The sequence below is a fragment of the Perna viridis genome, chromosome 1, assembly GCF_037379345.1.
Source record: "Perna viridis isolate PV_CMFRI_1.1 ecotype Kerala chromosome 1, ASM3737934v1, whole genome shotgun sequence".
Taxonomy (NCBI): domain Eukaryota; kingdom Metazoa; phylum Mollusca; class Bivalvia; order Mytilida; family Mytilidae; genus Perna; species Perna viridis.
This window is the reverse complement of record NC_142445.1, coordinates 43,721,230-43,741,744: the sequence shown is the minus strand read 5'-3', so window position 1 is coordinate 43,741,744 and position 20,515 is coordinate 43,721,230. Positions and strand designations below refer to the sequence as shown.

General features: G+C 31.5%; 1 protein-coding gene across 1 annotated transcript; it reads left to right on the top strand.

Annotated features, from left to right (window-relative positions):
• Positions 1-58: 58 nt before the first annotated feature.
• Positions 59-20,068, top strand: LOC148628897 (protein FAM91A1-like). The gene is made up of 21 exons (XM_088596526.1): positions 59-244; positions 637-721; positions 1,760-1,969; positions 2,244-2,311; positions 2,933-3,049; positions 4,142-4,232; positions 4,998-5,060; positions 5,524-5,630; positions 6,444-6,482; positions 7,529-7,635; positions 8,137-8,261; positions 9,093-9,184; positions 9,382-9,468; positions 10,568-10,773; positions 11,669-11,756; positions 13,598-13,708; positions 14,696-14,809; positions 15,030-15,093; positions 15,610-16,156; positions 16,605-16,674; positions 18,611-20,068. The coding sequence occupies exons 1-21, from the start codon at positions 173-175 to the stop codon at positions 18,746-18,748; spliced, it is 2,601 nt and encodes an 866-aa protein (XP_088452652.1). The 5' UTR covers positions 59-172; the 3' UTR covers positions 18,749-20,068.
• Positions 20,069-20,515: the final 447 nt, after the last annotated feature.

Below are 20,515 nucleotides of genomic sequence, written 5' to 3'. Positions count from 1 at the left end.
CGGGATTCAATTGGTCAATTCTGATACCACACTCCAATCAGAATCGCTTTTGCGTCCTAAGGGCACTTCCGTCAACTTTACAACATGGCAGATATAAATAATGGGGGTGGTTAAAGTCACGATAAAATATAGATAAACTAGGCAGTTGAATACATAATTATAACAGGAAATCATGAATGCAGACATTGAAAATAACATTCGTCAAAACAACCCTTGGACGAAGCTGCCAGCTAATTTGAAACAGGTGACAGAATTTCTTAGCCTAAAAGTAATTTGGGATTTCCACTATGGTTTAGCACAACAAGAGTCAATGCGTTAAAAGTGAACTCTTTAAAGCTTCCTCTGATTAACAAAAAATGTAAATAAACCATCACCTTTGTGGTTGTTAGAATGTCGTTGGAGTTAAAAGGAATGAATTAATACATAATCCCTGATTCTGCACAACCACAAAGTCTAGTTCAAGCATGCTCATGTTCACCTCAGTTATAGGTCATAGGTTTGAACCCCAATTAAGATGTGCCCAAGACTTTAAATTTAGTAGCCACTGCTTTTCTCTGGAAACATTTAAAATATATTATTAATGTGTTTCTATAATGTGAATATAGTATTTTATCTTGTCTGCAAATGTACTTCCAGGTGTTGGCAAATTCACAGAAAGAATATGATAAGGCTATTGTTTCATTTAGCATTAAAAATCAACTAAGATGGAAAGGCAATATTGGTAAGTAACATAGTGCAACTTTTCAAGGTAGTGTATATCCAAAAATGATATGTATTTCTTTTTCGAACAAAACAAGAAAAATAAATATTCACATATGCACACACCCTAAATATCATACTAACTTAAATTCTGTTTGACAAAATATAAATTCATCAGAAATTTTATTACAGAAAATTCCTCCAACAAAAAGCTTTCTGACTTGTGTGTCTGACCTTTCAACTGAATACATCAATTAACTGCAGCCCAAATACTAAATGGACTAAGTTACAGTGTGTCAGTAATGTTTGAAATTCTCCAGTCTACTTATGTACCATTCTGTGTATGATTCAGGCAAAGGGTGGCACATCATTTTTCTCCATTTGGATTTTTTGCCTCAAATATATTCAATACATGTTGAAACACAACTGAAAAGCTTTTTGAATTTATTCTGAAGCATCAGTTACATAGATATTTTTTTACTGCTTATATTGGGAAAAAGTATGGGGATGCTTTCCCACCATTTTTCCATAGTGCATTTCAACTAAATTAGACTTATCAATTTCTTAAAAAGGCAAATGTTACAAACACTTTCATGGTTATTCCTGGAGGTTTTTAGGTATAAATACTTGAACAATGAAATAAAATCTGTGTTTTTTTCTTCATGTGCATGTCATGAACATTTTGCCTGATTCTTGGACAGAGAAGTACTTTAAAGTACACTTTAATTTGAAACAAGACTACACAGGTTATTATCAAGTGTACACCATAGGCATTAAGGTCATTTCAAAGTTCTAATTTTATTTTAGTTTCAAAATTCTACAAGTACATCATAAAAAAATGATTGATAATGTTACAGTCACATTTAAAAATTTTGTCTATGAGAAGATGGACAAAATATTTTATCCAAGCAGACAACTTGTTATTTCTGAAATTAAATTATTTTTTCTTGAATGAACTTTTTTTTTTTGGACATTTTTGCAAATATTCAACACGTGAAAACAGTCATTTATGGTCTAACCTTTCATTACATTAATACTAATTATCAGTGTTTGGTTACAGTGAAGACAGTACGGAAGGATGAGAAGCGTTACTATATGGATATGTTACAGTATAGTCAGGACCACCTAATGTTGTATCCATACCATCTCTCTGATATAGTAGTTAAAGGTCTACGAGTGACACCATTTGTATACTATACAAATATGATGGCTGATATAATGTCTCAGGAAAAGAGCTATGATTCTTTACCTAACTTTACAGCTGCTGATTGTAAGTTAATAGAAAGGTCAAATAGGATGAATTTAATGCTTAATTTTTCTTATCAAGAGCATGATAATCTTACCCTTTGTGGTTGAGGTTGCCAATACCCTCCCCATTTCAATGCTTATTGTAATCTGTAACTCATTGGATTTAATTCATTAAGTAAGACCTTTTGTAGTGAACACATACCTGCCTTTGTAGAATATAGATTTGTCTCTTGACAAGTAGGTAAAAACTTGTGACTATGGTAATCTTTGAGGTAATCTTTCCTTTCATTTTTTAGGTCTTCGTCTGCTTGGTATTGGAAGAAATCAGTATATTGATTTGATGAACCAATGCAGGTCATCTAAGGTAATGTAATGCATCGTCTTTGCTGTCTTGTAGTCAGTGTTAGATTAAGTGGTTGATTTCGCAGTAAGATTGCAAAACTCTTTGTGTGTGTGCCTGTTGGAGAATTGTTTACTTTCATTTTAAGTACCATTCTGTGTAAGAAACAGGCAGTGGGTGGCACATCATATTTCTCAATTTGGTCTTTTTTGCCTCAAACATATTCAATACATCTAGAAAACAACTGAAAAGCTATTTAGATTTATCCTGAAGCACCTGTGACGAAGATATTTTTTGACTGCTTTTATATGGAAAAAGTGCAGGAAAATTTTCCAGCCATTTTTCCATAGTGCATTTCAACTAAATTGAACTATTAATATCTTAAAAAGGCAAATTTTACAAACACTTTGATGGTTATTTCTGGAGGTCATCAGGTTTAAGTACTTGGTTAATGCAATAAAATCTCTGTGTTTTTTCCCTTCATGTGCCACACCTTATTCATATTTTGCCTGATTCTTAGATGGAGAAGTATTTAAAGTACACTTTAATTTGAAACAAGACTATATAAATGAAATTAGAGAGATCTTTCAGATATTAAATGATCTTAAAACATTATAATATAAAATTCTCTTGTATCCATTGCAGAAATTCTTCCGAAAGAAGAACCCGAGAGAATTACTACCAATACAACCTGTAGAGAGTTTACAGATAGAACCCTGGTGGACCATATGTACAGGTTATATTACTGAAGAGGATATAAAAGTAAGGCTGATTCTTATTTACAATTTTATTTAACAGCAGTATTTATACCTATCAGACAGGATGTGATTCACATTTGTATAAAGATTGTATATGGAATTGGCTTTGTTTAAGAGTTATTGTTTTTTATTTGGTTGATTTGAGGTGTTGATGAATGTGTATTTTACCAGAAGTACAGATCTATATAGTGTAAATATCCTAATTTTCACTATTGTTGTATTAGACAGAAAACCACAGAAATTAATTTCAGCAAAATGGCTTTTTTAAACACTATGTAATGCTAATCACTTTATTGAAATCATGAAAAATGATACCAACCAATATGCTCATTTGATAGAATCCATGAAATACAACAGTGAAAATTAGTATGTTTACATAAGAGATTAAAGTAATCTAAAAATATCGGCATACAGAATGTAGATAATAAAAAGGCTTCATTAGTTCAGTGCATTTTTATGCACATTTTATCACCTCTTATATTGAGCATATTCTTATTTTTAGATTAATACTTAATTTCTCCATATGAGTTAAAATTCAAGTAAAACAATTTGTGAAAGATGACTAGAAAGATTTTGAAAATGACATTTCTCTAAAAAAAAAAATAGGTCAGACCATGAACCCACTTTGGCTAGTTATCTAATTAATCAACTTATATTTACAAAATCATGATGTCTGGATTGTACATTAGATGTAAAAAAGCATAAGTGACTACTCATAAGAATAAGTTCCATCCCTGAATATGATTTGCACAAAAATTGAATTTGATATGAATATGATGTGTTTTGAAATTTACATGGAATATGTATGATTTACATGCCATATACTGGTAATGTTTTTTTCTTCTCTTACATATTATGGTCATGCATTAGAAAGTAAGAATTTATACGTGAGAATTTAATGTAAATGATATAATGTAAAGTATTCTACGATTTTTCTTTCTCATGATTTTCATTTTCAAGTGAAGAACACGATAATGTTGTTTTTTTTTCACTTACTTCTCTATAAAGACGAACTAGCTTTGATTAGTTTTATCTGTCTCTTTTAGGTTTATTTTTTTATTTTTAAAATCATTTATTATTTTGTTTCTCACTTCAGTTATGTTCTATAAGAGAGAAAAATATAATAGATAGCATCATAGACAATGGTCCAAAGACAGCTGGGGAAATAGAATTAGAAGCATTACTTGGTAAGATCTACATGTATGATGGAAAAATGTAATTATGAACCAATCATCAACAGTTACTATAAGATTTACTTTGATGTTTGATGTTTGTGAACAGACTGTAAAATTAATAGTCACTGCTTTTTTGTCAGGCACACAGTATTTAAAGGGATAGAGTAACAACTAGTCAGCTCAGAGCTGGAATAATATGTTGACATGCCATTCTGCAGGCTGTTGCATCTGTGAGCTAGCACAAAAAAAGATCTGGCTCAGCCTGTTGGACTAGTACAAAGGAGGGTCTGTTTGATTGGTCAATAGTTCTAGTCCCGAAATGCATGAAATATCTGCCATAGGATTTTAAACCATAATCAGTTTTTTTAATGATATGTTGAGTGTGATATAACAGTTTTAGTACAGACTACATGTAATAGAAACTATGGTATCTCAGTGCATACAATGTCTGTAGTTATTCCATAAATATGATATGGCATGCACTGAGCTCCCATAATTGATCTGTAGATTTCTTTTCTCTCTCATTTACTCTTCATTCTGATTTTTAAATATCACAAAATACAGATGTGTCAGATATACTTTATTTCACAGAAATTGTAATGTACTAAATGTTATACAATGTAATACATTTATTGGTATATATGAGATGTGTTTAGATTTGGTTTGTGTAGAAATATATTTCTAGCAGTCCTGTCATTCTCTAATGATAAATTTTGAATATAGGATATGTGTAAATTTGGATTATGATTTTAAAAGGTATCACTTATCTACTTGTAGGTTTATACAGGAGAGGATATGTATATGTTGATGTATCCATCGGGGATGATGACTGCATTATAGGTCAAGTTTTATAATTTTATCTAAACCTGTGTAAACCAACCCTTAACATACCAGTCAGCTTTTGAAATTCTTTTCTAAAAGTTTCAGTGCATTTTGAATCAGCAAAAAACCACACCCCTGCAGCACTGAACATAATTAGTCAAAATAGGGTTCGATTTGGACAAGTTTTGAACATTTTTTACTTAATGCAATATAATCTGTATTTTCTATCCTCGCCTTACTGGCTTCAAAAAATAGATTCAAAGAGTGTTATAAATGTACAAAATATTATTCATGAAACACTCCCTTATGTACATGTACAAAGTGTTACTTTCCACAAATCCAGTGAAAAACTGTTAAAATCCTTTTTGAGACAACCAGGGAATATTTTCATCCATATTATGGACATTGTGGTTAGTTTCTTATCAATTCTTGAATAGGAACTTAATATTATATTATATTATATGATACTTTTATATTGTAGTTCCACCGCTTGAAGGTTTTGTGATGAACAGAGTTTTAGGAGATTACTTTGAAACTTTGCTGTATAAAATATTTGTTTCAATTGATGAACATACAACTGTATCTGTAGTAAGTGTTGTAAAAATACTGTACAATAAGAACACATTGTAGCTCTCTTATTTAGCTTTTTATGTCCTCCTTTCTGTGGTAAGTATATGGTGATCATTTTGTCTATCGAAGGTGAATGCAAAGGTAATTTAAGTGTCAGTCTCTGTAAGAATCAGGCAGTAGATGAAACATGGTATGAAAAAAAACCCATCATTTTGATAGTGTAATTTTACTATTTGCACCATCAAAACTAAGGAAAAAAAGATAGTATTTTCCTTATCATTTTGGCAAATTGAGTTATAATTTCATTAAAATGCATTGAAAATGGACATTTCAAGGGCAGATAACTCTGTCAAAAACCTCATTTTTCTAACATTCTATTAAAAAATTTCTGAGCAAAGCCAGTGATGCAGAGATCAAATAATGGTCTTTTCAAACAGAGAAAGTATCCTTGAGTGATATTGAATTATCAGATTGGTGGAGTTTCGATATGCATTTTTCTGATTTTTCCCATTTTGCCAGATTCTTACAAACATTTACACTTTGAAGTAAAACGATATCACTGATTGGTACAATTAATTAAAAAAGACTGAGAGAGAATTTAATACTTTTTTGGTACTATATTATGTTTCATGAAAGAAATCTCCATTTTATTTCAGCCTTTCATTGATTTCTCATTTTAGACTTTTGAGTTTTAACAACAAAAGGATGGTATAGGTTCAGCTTTTTGGTTAAAAACCAATCATTCAATCTTTTCATTGTGAAGGACTGATATTTTTTTCTCTTTCGTAGTTTTTTTTAATATGAATAAATATATGTTTTTGTTTGTTACAGCTGGCTAATGTTTTACAGATTGAATTAGAATTAGTGAAGGTAATTAATAGTTATTTTATTCTTATTTGATAAATTTAATGTAGAAATATGGAAATATTTCATGATGGTAACACTAATTGATTTATAGTAAGGGAATGAGTAAGAAAACCTGAAAAGAATGGAATGTGATTTTTTTTCTCTGTATTTTCTTAGTGAAACAAGGATTGAATTCAACCAGTGTTTTATGTACATTTTGTTTAATTGTAGGATATCATGTTAATGAAGAATGAAATCTTCCTGATTGATATGTTTTTAAAACACAGTGAATCTACCACCATACAGCAAATGATACCACTACTGTTTTTTATACCCTTTAATTTCTGAATGCAATGATAGAATGATATGTAAATACAGGTTCAACCTAGGATAATTCATTAATGGAGAGAAAGATGCACAGTTGAACATTTTTGTTAACTTCCTATGCAACCTAAATATAGAAATTTACATTTTTTAGAAATCTACCAAAAACAGGTTAATGTTAGATTTGGAAAGGAATGAAATTAATGAAAACATTTAAGGACCAGTCTTTGTAAAAATCAGACAGGAGAGGAGGTGATTTAGCATTTCAAAAACACAGTGAATTCAGTTTTATTTCTTATTCAGAATAAGTTACAGACCATATAACAAGTCATAGTTTTTCATTTGGGTATTGCACTTTTGAGATAAAATTTATATGAATTGTACATGAAATTAGCACTTTGCAAGAGTTATCGTTCTTGATTCTGATTGATTTTGTTGATTTTAATGGGAGATAAATGTATGATTTTCTCAAAAGTACAGATCTGAATATGGAAATGACAACTGTTACGTAAAAATGTAGCATATGTAGATTGAACAAGCATTGTTTGTTTTTTTTCATCATGAATCACTTTAATATGGACAGTGTCTGAATTTTATGTGGACTGGTACTTAAATCATTATGAATCATTATAAGACATATTGTATGAGTTTACACAGTTACTGTCAGAAAATTATGGACAAAAAAATATGGACCTGTCACCTTCTGCTTGACTCCTATGTGATCCGGTACTTAATTACTGTTTCAGAATGCTGTATCTATGTACTGTAGACTAGGCTTTGCTAAGAAAAAGGGAGTCCTTAACTCAGAAGACTTGCATCCTTCGTGGAGTAGTGCTCATCAAGTATCCAAAAAGTAGGCTATATTGATTAGCAGCTAGTAGAAACCAACTTACTTTTGAAAGGGATTATTTTTGCTTATTTCACATGCAAGAAAATATGTGAAAATGAATTTCCTTTAAAAAGTGTTTTTAAGATAAAATACATGTTTAAGAGGTTGTTAGTCGCAATATTAAATTATCACAAAAACGGATTGACATCCGTAAAGGTAAAATAAGTGTTTTCCAAAAATGAATTAGTTTACGGTACAGGTATCCTATATTTCAAATGATGTCCTTTGATTTTATACTAATTATTTACAAATTAAAAATTGCTAGAGTTGATGTTTGCTTGGTTAAATAGACAGAAAATACCCATATTTTTTATGTCCTTCTTACAAAGTTTTAGGCTTGAGTCCAATTGAAATGAAGACTTGACATCATGGTAGGATCTAAATTTTTGCTTTTGATCAATCTGACCTTGGAATTTTTGTTTTTGTTTTTTGACCCAATTTACTAATACATGTAATAAATTTAAGGCCCTCATCAGATCAGCTGATAGTCACATGGAAGGAAGAGAAAGTAGAACTAAAGGAACTACCTGACACTCAAGATGTAGTCCAGGAAGAAAAAAAAGATGTCAGTGCTTTGGAGAAGGCAATGGGTATGTTTACCATACAATTACTAGGTTTTCATTTGTAGCTGATTGACGATGAAATTCATCTTTTGTTTTAGCTCATCATACCAATTTCATCAGATGGTTTAGTCTAAAGTACAGGAAGCATGTCAGTTGTCATCACATTTTCATCTGTTTTCATAAAACAAAATGAAAACCTTGAATGAATGGGCACATACTGTATATGATTGTTTCTTTGGAAAAACTGTTTTAAATAAGCTAATACTTTGTAGTATAAGAAGTTCTTTTCTATGGAAGATTGATAAATGGCTTTAATTCTATTCATGATGCAACATTTTTATCCACCTATCTTTTGATAACCCAATTAATGCTGTCTATCCATCCATCTGCAGGTTGTATCGGTATTATTTTTGTATCTGGATGGTATTTTCTGAGTAGTATACTGTCTGGCTGGGAATTCTGGATAGTAGACTGTGTCTGGTGATAGACTGTGTCTGGGTTGTACTACCTTTGTCTGATGATAGACTGTGTCAGGGTTGTTTTATCTATGTCTGACGATAAACTGTGTCTAAGTGGTTGTTCCTTGTTGTAGTCATTCATTCTACATTTCTTGATTTCTAGATTTCTTGTGGCTTAAAATGCCAGAATTGAAGACAACCTTTCCATGTACTTGTGGGAAGTTGTTTATTTTTGCTAAATGTAGAAATTATTATTTATCGAGAAGTATATCAATAATCTTGCAAATTTTGAATGGTGACTTATGGTACCCCAAAGCATATTTTGAAAATATAAATGTGATACGTTATAAAAAAATAAAGTACTAAATGTTTTTATTTGTTGCTGATATTTTGCTTTCAGAGGAAAGTCCTACAAGTAGTGGGAATAAAAGAATAGCTTTTCTGTTTGATTCCACACTGACAGCTTTCCTCATGATGGGAAATCTTTCACCAGTAAGAATTAATTTTATCAGAAACTTTATAAAGCTTATCTTTCTTCCTTGGAGTCTAGGCAATTTGTACCATTTTTAACAAGTAGAGAAAATTAATTTGACATGAATAAATACTTTGATGAGGACAAAAGTTTATGATAATAAATATTTATGTGCATTTAGAACTCTGCTAATCCAACTTATATTTCGGTATTTTAGGGTCTTAAAAGCCATGCAGTAACAATGTTTGAAGTAGGAAAACTAAGTGATGAATCCTTGGATAGTTTTTTGACAGAACTTGGAAAGGTATGTTAAAAAATTACAGCTTGAGAACCAATCCAAAATTTTGTTAAAAACAAAAAACAATTGTGTAGTACTATAATGTACAGATTAAATATGGTTTTACCACAATTCAATTTTGTGTTTTTCATAAGAGCTGTTTATATATTTGCTTCAAAATTGATTGTACAAAAACGTGACTGTGTGTCATTTCATGTCCCATGAGATGCTCTATTTTTTAGTCTACTTTAGCACTCCATCTGTCTGTCTGTCTCTGAGACTGTTATGGCCCTTCAACTTTAAAAAAAATTTACTGAAATTTAAGTTTTATGCTTTTTTTCTAAACACTTGCAGATATTGGGCTGATTTTAGGTTTGTGAGTCAACCGTCATGAGTTACAGATAGATTTATATTTTGTTTTGCGAAGCAGATTTCTGTATCATTTATGGCCCTTTAACATTGAAAAATTAACCAAAATTAAAGTTTTCAACACTTATTTTCTAAATGCTTGCTGATATTGAACTGAGTTTTGGTATGTGAGGCTACCCTGATAATTTACAGATCTAGTTTAGGTTTTGATCAGCTTTGCTGATTGTTGTCTGAGTTATGGCCCTTGAATTTACCAAATTTTAAGTTTTCCTCACTTTTTTTCTAAATGTGTACAGATATTGGGCTGATTTTTTGGTATGTGAATCTACCTTGATGAGTAACAGATCAAGTTTATGTTTCGTTTCACTTTGCTGATTTGCACAATTTTTTCTAAAGACTTAAGATATTGAGTTGTTTTTTTTTTGTTTTTGACAAATCAGTCAACCGTTATTTGAAATTTAATCTGTCCAATTGTCCATTCATAAAACTTTGCAAATCTGCATCTGTTAAATGGATTTGAACATCTTTCTTTTCTTTGTCCATATCCCTTCTGTTCAAAATCAAGGTAATTTCCTCAGTTTGTAATTTATACTTGATGATACAAGGTAGTATTTGGGTCAGTGACATAAACAGTCGGTAGGGGACTATGTATTGTTTCGCAATACTCTCAGAATGCTTGTTATTCATATTATCATTGTTTAATTTACAAGAATTGGTACATGTATTTATAACTGGTGTTGTAATATTTTACACGTAGGTTGGCCTTGAAGCTGAAGGAGAAGCTAGGAGATATTTTCAGCATGCCTTAACATTGAGGGACACACTTAAGTTTCTACGTTATAACAAGGACATAACATTAGATTCTGACAGTCCAAATGGTGTGGCTGTAGACCTGATACGATGTGAAAGTTTGTTAGGATTAGATCATGCTACTAGATCTAGAGTATTAAACAGGAATTATAGGTAAAATATAACTAACATATTCGCTCGCAGGGACAAAAGGTGATTTTTGTGGTTTTTTGCTAATAGCTTGAACACCAAAATAGAAAAAAAAATGAAAATTTCAATGATGAAATGATTCTAAGACAAAAGTATGAAAGTATGTGATTTACTGCCTTTGAAAGAGGTAAAAATAGTCTTTTTTGGCCAGGTGAGCAAGTCAGGCTCAAGAGAGTCTCTTGTTTCTGCTTCTTCTTGTACTGAATGGGTACAATCTTATTCCAGCGCCATTTTATTCTAATACTGCAGGGGTCAAAATAACACTCCTGCTGATCCAGGGCAAGCAATTGTGATGACAGGCAAATCCAAGGTCAAATAGAGCTTACCTGCTGGTATACTTATTCATAAGGGCAAATAAACTTCATTCTGAGCCAATTCAGTATTAGGAAAAGTTACCTGCTTGATCAGTTGAAAAAATTTGTTTGATCTACCCCATTATAGTGTTTCAAATTTGTAAAAGAAACTTAAACTGTATTAGTATGCAATTGCTTTATCATAAAAAAAACTCATAAAACAACAACAGCTATCATTTTTCTGATGTTTCTGAAGTTATCATTAAGTTTTGATGAACAACTGTCTCTGTATGAATTGTGTATTGTTCTATTTATATCATTATAAGTATACTCTTGCCAACAGTTAAGAAAGATGTAGTAACCATACCATCCCTCTATTTCTCTCCCAATAACACCCTTGTAAGCACTCTAGAATCAACACACTGCAAGGAATTTTTACCAAACCTGGCATGAATTAAGTCCTTATGAATATCTAGGACACTAATGATGTCACAGTTTTTAATTCCACAAGGAATGTTATGTTTTGCAATACATCTTTGATGTTTGAATTTTTGTTGTTATTTCAGTTTATTGGTATCCATGGCACCTTTGAGTTATGAGATAAAACCAGTAACTAGTTGTCTACCACAACATATCGGTCCTGCAGTAGCTGAGGTATTCAATTTACATTTTTGAAATTCGTTTTCTTTTTTATCCTATTGAACTATTTTGATCAGTATGTCCACCCATTTCTTCATCACATTTTGGTTTTTTTTTTATCCTTTGGAATCAAAATCTCCATCCTATCATTGATATTTTATGATTCATGAACAGAAAGTGAAGAGCAGTTATTTTAACAAAGTAATATTGGCAAACAATTCAAAATGATAAAAAGTTTCTAGTTTTGAACATCTTATATTGATCAAGGAAATTATTTTCTTCAGCTGAAATAGGTACCATTTGAGTATAATTACAGCGTAGGATAATACTCTGATGAAATGGTTTTGAATGTGATTGCTAATGAATTTTTTAACAAGTTTAAAATTTGGGGAAAAGGTGAAACAGAACAAAATTTTTAAATGTGTGTAGAGTTGGATACTGTTTAACTATCGATTTAAATTTTTACATCAGAAACCAGTAGTATTGATTGTCATTCAGTTTATGAATATTAGGAAAAACAGTTCTAAATAATATGGGAAATACAAATGTATGATTATAGTTTCATTTTACATCATGTACTCCTTGAAATTTTATTCATGCTACAATTTTCACAAGAATTTAAAAACCCAATGCTAACAGCACTTTGATTTCTTCGACTCATTCACTATAATATCTATTTTGTACTTGCTAATTCTTCTAAATCACTCGATGGATCTTAGTGAAATTTTAGTGTCAGTATAGTCAGGTGGTGTTGTTCTGAAACTACCGTTTTGTTTTTTTTTTAACCCATGTTTAAAGTTGGGGTGCCATTTGTGTAACATGGACTTTGCTATTGAATATTGTTAGTGATGAAACACATTCAGTGTCTGCAACTCTTCTGAAACCAAAGGATGAATTTTTTTTCTGTTTTTACTTTGACATGTATAAATTTGGAGTTTCTGTGAGTGAAACGTGTATTTTGCCTTGAAAAATCCCAAAGTAAATGCAATAGTGACTGTACATAATGTTCAGTGTGAGCATTTCTGGAAAAGTGTTGTTTTTTTCTGAGTTTTTAAGAGCTTATAATTCTAATCATGAGATTCTTCATGCTTATAGCCGTTTTTGATTGGTCGAGACCATCGTTGCCAGAAAGTTCATACATGCATGAACTTCGCCAGATAGTTCATACATGCATGAACGCCAGTCAACTTGAAACCAATATGGCGGCCGTGTAGTTCGAAAGAGTGTGGCAACGAACTGAACGCATAATATAGCTGTAAGAATAGTTTATTACATGCACATTGATTTTACCAGTCAAGTTTCTTAATAGAGAGAGTAATTTTCAGCTTGGGGAAAGAAACTTAAAACTGAGTTTTGACTGAACCCTTGAAACACCTTATTGTAATTTTCCTTCTTCCTTGATGTAATTCCTTAAAAAAATTTATTCCTGTTGTATTGTTTTCATCTCGTATTTTCAATGCCAACTATCATTTCGTCCATACCACCTTCACTGTTGTTGTTCAGCCGATTATGTGTAAATATTCGTCTGTGCTCCCATACGTGCAAAGAAATGTGTGTGTATTGAAGCGTAAACATACACACAGTATGTAAATATAACCGACTGAGGCTCTCAGTGGGTAACTTTGACTGTCAGATAGAATTATAAGGATTGAACAGCTATTTTCGGTTGTTCATGCATGTATGAATGGATCTCTCCACTCCCAAACATTACATGAACGGCCTTTGGCCATTCATTGAGTTTGGGAGCTCCAAGATCCATTCATACATGCATGAACGACCGAAAATAGCTGCTCATTCCTATAGTAACTAAATCTTTGAGTTCTGCATTATAATTGATATGTTACTTATGTTTCCAGGCAAATTCAGTGTGGTTTAAATTATTTATCTACAAAATAACAGGAAATGGACCCCCATCAATGCTTCTGGTCAAAGGAACTAGACTTCAAAGACTACCAAGTATATTCCAGGTCAGTATAAAAACAAGATTCATGTACCTGCATATGTTTTTTTTTTTCAGAATGTCTCTTAAATTGAAAATGGTTGAAATAGAGTGAAGCTTCCTGTAGAAAAAAATATCTTCATTTCATTTACACAATATTTTAAGGGCTCTATTTCACATAGTCCGTGTTTAGGTTGACTCGTAGCAATTGACTTGATTAGGTAAGGCTCTCTTTAACAGAACATTCAATTGGACAAGGTTACCTTTATCTATTAACTATACAGAATCATTTTTTCAAGGTTGTGATTCATATTCTGATGTCAAAAATGTTCTTTACTGCAAGTAATGCTGTGAACTTTAGGAGATAGAGTTGGTTTTTCCTTGATTAATTACCTTTACCTGATGAGCTGCCTTAAGTATTGAAATGAACAATTAATTCTAAGATTGAAATAAAAGAGAGAGTAGGAGTAGGGAGTAGGCCAGAGCATCAACAGAGCAGCCAAGCCGTTAATAGGACATACTTTGACCAAGTTCTTCGGTCAGTTATCCCGAAGGCTGGCCTCCGCTACCTCCAACTACTAACAGACATCTACTAACACAATCCCCGCAAGGGGCAGTCGTGCCAGATCTGCAAGGATAGTCAAGACCTTAAAAACCCTGATCAGGAGATTAAAAGTTTCTATCATTTTATAGGTGTTTTATTATAATGATTGATAGATAGTTCATATTTAAATTTCCTTGTCAATTGTCCAGTTAACTATAGAAGACATGTTTACCAGGTAATGGTCATTCAATCAAGGGAAAACTAACTCCTTTTCTTGAAGTTCACCATAGTACTTGCTGTAACTACAGTCATTGAAACTGATTGAATACATCCACAAAATGATATCTGTCAACCCTGTACATGTACAAACTTGATTCCACTGACAATATGCAAATTAACATCTGAGTATCACCTGTTCTTTTTAAACAGTAGTATGAAGATGACACTAAGTTGACTTATAATTTTTTGTAGGATTATGAAAGGTTGTTGGTAACGACATGGGGTCATGACCCAGGTGTTATTGGTGCTTCAAACATCTTGATAACATTGAATGATGCTCTGACTCATTCAGCTGTTTTAGTTCAGGTAAAGGTTAGGTTAGATTAACTTTTTCATAGTACTTCCATATTTGAAATGTTAGTCATTTGAGTTTTTGTCTCAATATATTTTATTTGATGCAACAAAATATCTTGCTTTTATGTGAAATCAATCAATACAGTCAATTGTTTGTCGTTTGCACTTAATACCATTTTATTTTAATTATTTATTGTGCTATTTAGGTAGATTGAATTTACTTTCATTTCAGGCCCATGGTTGGCAGTCTAAAGGAAAAGTTGTTAATATTTCATTTCCATTTAGAAATGAAGGTGGTATGTATGTTTTAGATAGAATGTTGTCCACATGTTTTCAAATAATACCCTTCCTTAAAATATTGCAGTCACTTGTCTGTACAGCTGTTACACATTTTTGTAACATATTTCTCAGCTTCTGTTGTAGGAAATGTTTGGTATATGACTTGTACCATGTCTTTCCTTTCCAGGTTCTCACTTACATACTTCCTGTTAACTGTACTACCTAATTTGACAGAAATGGTTGCGCAGGGGTATTTTATCATGACAATGCAACATCTTGTTGTTTTGTTTTTCACTTTGCAACTTGATTACATTAGATCAGTTTCATTTGAGATGCAACCATACTGTAAGTAGTCATAGTCATATTACAAAATTTTGTCTCTTAATGGTGGACAGAATTTGTTTTCCAATCTGAAAGCATGTTACTTCTGAAACTAAATTATTTGAGTTTAAGTGTTGAAATGCATTCAGAATATTGTTGTTTTTTTTAAATATTTTTTTGTTTGTTTTATTATTGGTAGTTACTTTTAACAGGTGCTTTCTCAAAGGAATGTGTTCAGAATCATCCTGCTGTGCAATGTCTGTGTGAAAATATTGACCTTAAACATACCTGTGGATATGTCACATTACTAAACACTGGTTTGTCTTCAAAATCAGTGTGGAAAGATGATTCTGATGATGAATTTGAGGATGACCCAAGTGAATTTGATTCCAAGGGAGACAATTCTAGTATATCAAGTGCAGATAACTCTTCAAAACTTGCTGGAGAAAATTCTCCATCACACCCAAGTAATGGGGTAAAGGACCAAGCATTAGCTGATATGTTAGCTTCAGAAATTGATATGTTAGAGTCTGATTCATCACAAAAATCTAGTGAAACTGACCTCATAAATATTAAACAGAATATGTCACTGGATTTGAAAGGTGAAAATAATTCTGGAAAAAAGTCCACTGACTTTTTCACAAGACCAGAAGATTGGGTATTGTTAGATTGTTTCTTTGGCATTCCATTGTTTGATTCCTCACTGAATAAAGAGACATGTTCAAAGATTGTTTCCCAGGGAATTTTTAAACAGGAAAGGTAAGATATTTTATTACATTTATTACAAGTATCCTTTTGAAAATGATGACAAAACAGAAATCTTATTTACTATCATTTAAAAACATTCCATTTGGGTTGTCATGAAATATTAATGCTACTTGTCTATTGATGGAAAGATAATCAATATTTCAAAAATTCCACATTTAATAAAACAACACAAAATCATTATGACATTGTAATTTATGTAGAGAGATATAATTTACCAGAAATCAATCTGCTTGTGAAAGTAAATATAGAAAAAAATATGAATTTTTAATGAGAAACTGTTTCAACTGAATTATGGCAGAATAATTCTAGCTTTATTGATGACATTAAAACAAAACAAAAACATGAATCCTACTATGCATTTTTTCTTCAATGCTGTGTTTCATATGACTTAATTTTATACCATTACTTTTTTGGTAATAGATACAATTTATACTTCCAGTCTTGAGGCGTTGCTACATTCTAGTAGGAAGTTGGTTTTAATGCTGTTAGATTTTATATCTCAGTGTCAGGTAAGTTTGTCTGTCTGCTAATCTTCAGGTAAAAGATTGTGTTGAAGCTTGTATTATGTGATATATATATATTTGGCATTTTCGTTAAGATTAAGAGTTATTGCTCTTGAAAAGTGAAATATGAAGGGTTTTTGTTGTTTTCATTTTGTTTATTGTAAAAACTATAAGAGGTAGAAAAAACTTTTAGTTGATGAAATGATTCTTATGATTAGACTTACAAAAGTCTCTATTGGATCAATATTGTTGGAAGAATCCTTGTAAGAGTTATCTTCCTTTGAAATACGAACAGTTAAGTTTTTGGCAATTTTCAGCCAATAGCTTGAAAACTACATCAGATAGGAAAAAAATTTCAACTGATGAAATGGTCCTTCTGATAAGGCCTACAAAAGTCCATAAGGGTCAACATTATAGGACAAAACCTTGTTAGAGTTATTGCCCTTGAAAGAATTGAAAAAAAATGTTCAGTATAATAAGATCTATCTATGGTTCAGAAAAATCTGTTAATTATTCATGGAGTGTTTTCCCCTGAAAATGCACTTTTGACAATTTTTCCAAAGTTGCTGAATTAAGATATATTTCACTAATATTTTGTTTATGTATACATAATGATATAAAGAGTCGAATATGGCAATACTTTCAATACTACACAAGTTAACAATTCAGGCTCTTGTGAGCCTCTTGTTTTGCAAATAAGAGTTGCTGTTGCCGTACAAATTTTCATAGCAAAACTATGGGTAAACATTTTAGTCTTTACCTCTACTAAACCAGACTTAATGATAATCTTTGACAGACATAATGAGTAGGATGACACTTGATAAACCCTGGTACATTTTTCAGCGTGATTAAACAAACATGGCTACAGGAGGCTATGTACCCTTCTGATCTGATAAATTTCTAATTTATTTCCACAGAAACAACAGAGCTACTATTTGGAAAATTTATAGGATTGTTGATCTGAAAATTTTCCACAAATAATTAAGTTTTTTGCTCACCTGGCCTTAAAGGCCATGTGAGCATTTGTCATTACTTGGCATCCATCTTTGTTGTCTTTCGTTAGTCATTAACTTTTATTTAAAGTCTTTTCTTCTGAAACCACCCTGTGAATTCTTACCAAACTTGGTCACCATTATCCTTAGGGTATCTACTTTCAAAATTATATCCATTATGTAGTTCAAGGGTAAAACATAGGGTCACTGAGGTCATGTCACCATTTTCTACATATATCTCAAAAACTATGAGAGATATTGAAAAACAAATGTGACCTACCTTCTTTAGCTTGACGAACTCTACAAATATCTCCATTGGGTCAAAGTTGTTGGACAACTCCTTGTTAGAGTTAATGCCCTTGGCTGTTTTTTTGCAGTTTTTAGCCAATATCTTTAAAAAACTATAATACATATTTGTCAACTTTCAATTGACAAAGTGGTCCTTTTTATTAGGCCTGCTAAAGGTTTCATTTGGTTAAAGTTATCAGATGACTCCTTGTTAGAGTTATTGCCCTTGAAAGTTGAAAAATGAACCAGGTGAGTGATTCAGGCTCCTGGGATTCTCTTGATTGTACAGTGCAGAGGATGGCTGAGAGCGGGTGTGACAGTTCAAATTCGTCATAGCCACACTTTGTAGAAGTAAATTTTGGCCTTTATCTCTACTAATACTGGTCCAATTGTAGCTAAATTTTCCAACATTGATGAACAAGAGGACTTTTTTCATACCCACTGCCAATTTTAGAGGCAATTTCCTTAAAATATTTTGCTTGTTGGTTTTTTTTTACTGTTTGCTTTTAATGGTGATTAAACACAAATTATGTCCAGTCAAATGTGCAGATGAATAGTTCGTGCCTCCTTGGATCATTGTGTATATCACAAGGCTGAACAGTGTCTTTTCTTATATTTTGGTTTATTTAAAAGATAGATAATTATCAATATGTTTCTTTCAGGCAGTAGCAGGAGTTGATATAGCCCAGGAAACACTTATGCCTTCTAGCGGAGAACATTCCACTCCATATCCAACCAAAAGTTTATTATTTAGCAATGGACAGTTACAAGTCTGGTCAGAGAGAACATCAAGGAGATAACACTGTGTTTTGTAGACATAAATACTAGAATTGCAATAGGTTTTTAATCATTCTGTTACATTTATCCCAATAGTTGTAAAAATACAATGTTAACATCCTTTTTTACTGTTTATGTCATTATGATTCTATATACTGTGAAACCTGTCTATACTGAACTCCTTTGGACTTTCAAATTGATTTTATTTACACAGGTGTTTTAAAAATACATTTAAGGAGGTAGACCTAGGGTAAGGGACGACACAACTTTTACAAATCATTGGAATGTTTGTATTCAGCATTTAACATCAGTCTCATGTAAGTACACAATGTATCAAAGTAATTTGGATTGATTTCATTCTGTTTCAAACAAAACTTTGTACAGTCCAACCTGATTAAGCATGGACTTATCATGCATGGTACACAGGTCTTTTATTATAATTTCATGTGTGATCCAAAATCAGTTACATCTGAATTGAAATATGAATAGAAAAAAGTTCTGAGATAGTCCCTGTGAAATTATTTTTTATACATGATTTTGACTGACAGTCATTAAATTACTAGTCAACTTGCATTAAATGTCAATGCTTGATTCAGTATATACCAAGTAACTGATAAAAAGAATAAGTAACTGTGAATTTAAGTCCTCTGTTGTAAAGTACAGCTTGACACAAAAGAAGACTGTTGAATTAATTATAAATGTCAATAAAAATCAAGTACATATGTCTTCTTTGTGGTCAAATGAAAGTAAAAGGTGAAGTCATAGTACAAATGTGCATTTCATTTAACATTATTATTAAGACCAGCTTGTATTTTATTTTTTTTTAAAGTAAAAAATCTAGGACAAGATACAAATACTTAAGTAGATATTACAGTTTTGTCTTTCATCACGTACTTCAAATAATGGAGGTAATATAACTTAGTGTATGTACTGGATTCCCAATGAAAACTAAACTGTATTAATGAGTAAACCACCAAATACTTAAGTATACATGTACTATATTACCTGTAGTCTTTACATTCAGTAAGCCTTTGTTAAAACACTGTGTACAACTGCTTCTTCAATGGGCTTTTCAAATGAGATTTAATTTCAAGCTTGCTGTGGTCCTAAAGTTATTTATGCTTCTTGTGCAATTAGAGTCTGGGTTTTTTACAATATTCAATGAGTTTCCATTTCATGCCAATGTTATTCCTCTTTCTGTTGTATATTCATGTACATTGCAGTAGTACTCATTCAATGTAAACATTGCCAAATGTTACGCTGTTTGGTATTTTATTTGTTGATATAAAATTCAAATGTTATGTTTAATGTTATTTATTATAGAAATATTATAAATTGCTGAACTGAGGGTTTTTATGTTATCGCCATTCATTATGAAAAAATAGAACTTATCAGGCATGGCTTATGGATTTTGATAACAAAATGTAATACAAGTACATGTACTACAATTAGGATTCACTAAGTTTGACTTCTAAACTTAGATAAGTTCACAATAATATTGCTCCTTTGATGTACTTTGGTAGAACTTATTGGCTTGGATTTGGCTTTCTATTTCAATATTTTTTTATTTGAATACTTCTTGTATATGATTTATTTTTGGATCTTAAACTTCCTAAGTATTTGGTTTTCATGCTGTTGATAAGAGGTTACTTCTTGAAACACATGTACAGCATACTGAAATTTGCAATATTTTTATGATTGGTATTTTAAAAAAAAAAACTGATTCAATCCACTGTCTCTCTTTGAAATACCTGTACAAGGTCAGAAAGTAGTGGCTAATTTTTTTCTTC

What these genes read in the sequence shown, in the direction of transcription:
- LOC148628897 (XM_088596526.1), top strand. Translation starts at nt 173, where the DNA reads ATGAATGCAGACATTGAAAATAACATTCGTCAAAACAACCCTTGGACG. An exon ending in ACCAATGCAGGTCATCTAAG is followed by an intron (nt 2,312 to 2,932) that starts GTAATGTAATGC and finishes TATCCATTGCAG; the next exon opens with AAATTCTTCCGAAAGAAGAA. An exon ending in TTACTGAAGAGGATATAAAA is followed by an intron (nt 3,050 to 4,141) that starts GTAAGGCTGATT and finishes TTCTCACTTCAG; the next exon opens with TTATGTTCTATAAGAGAGAA.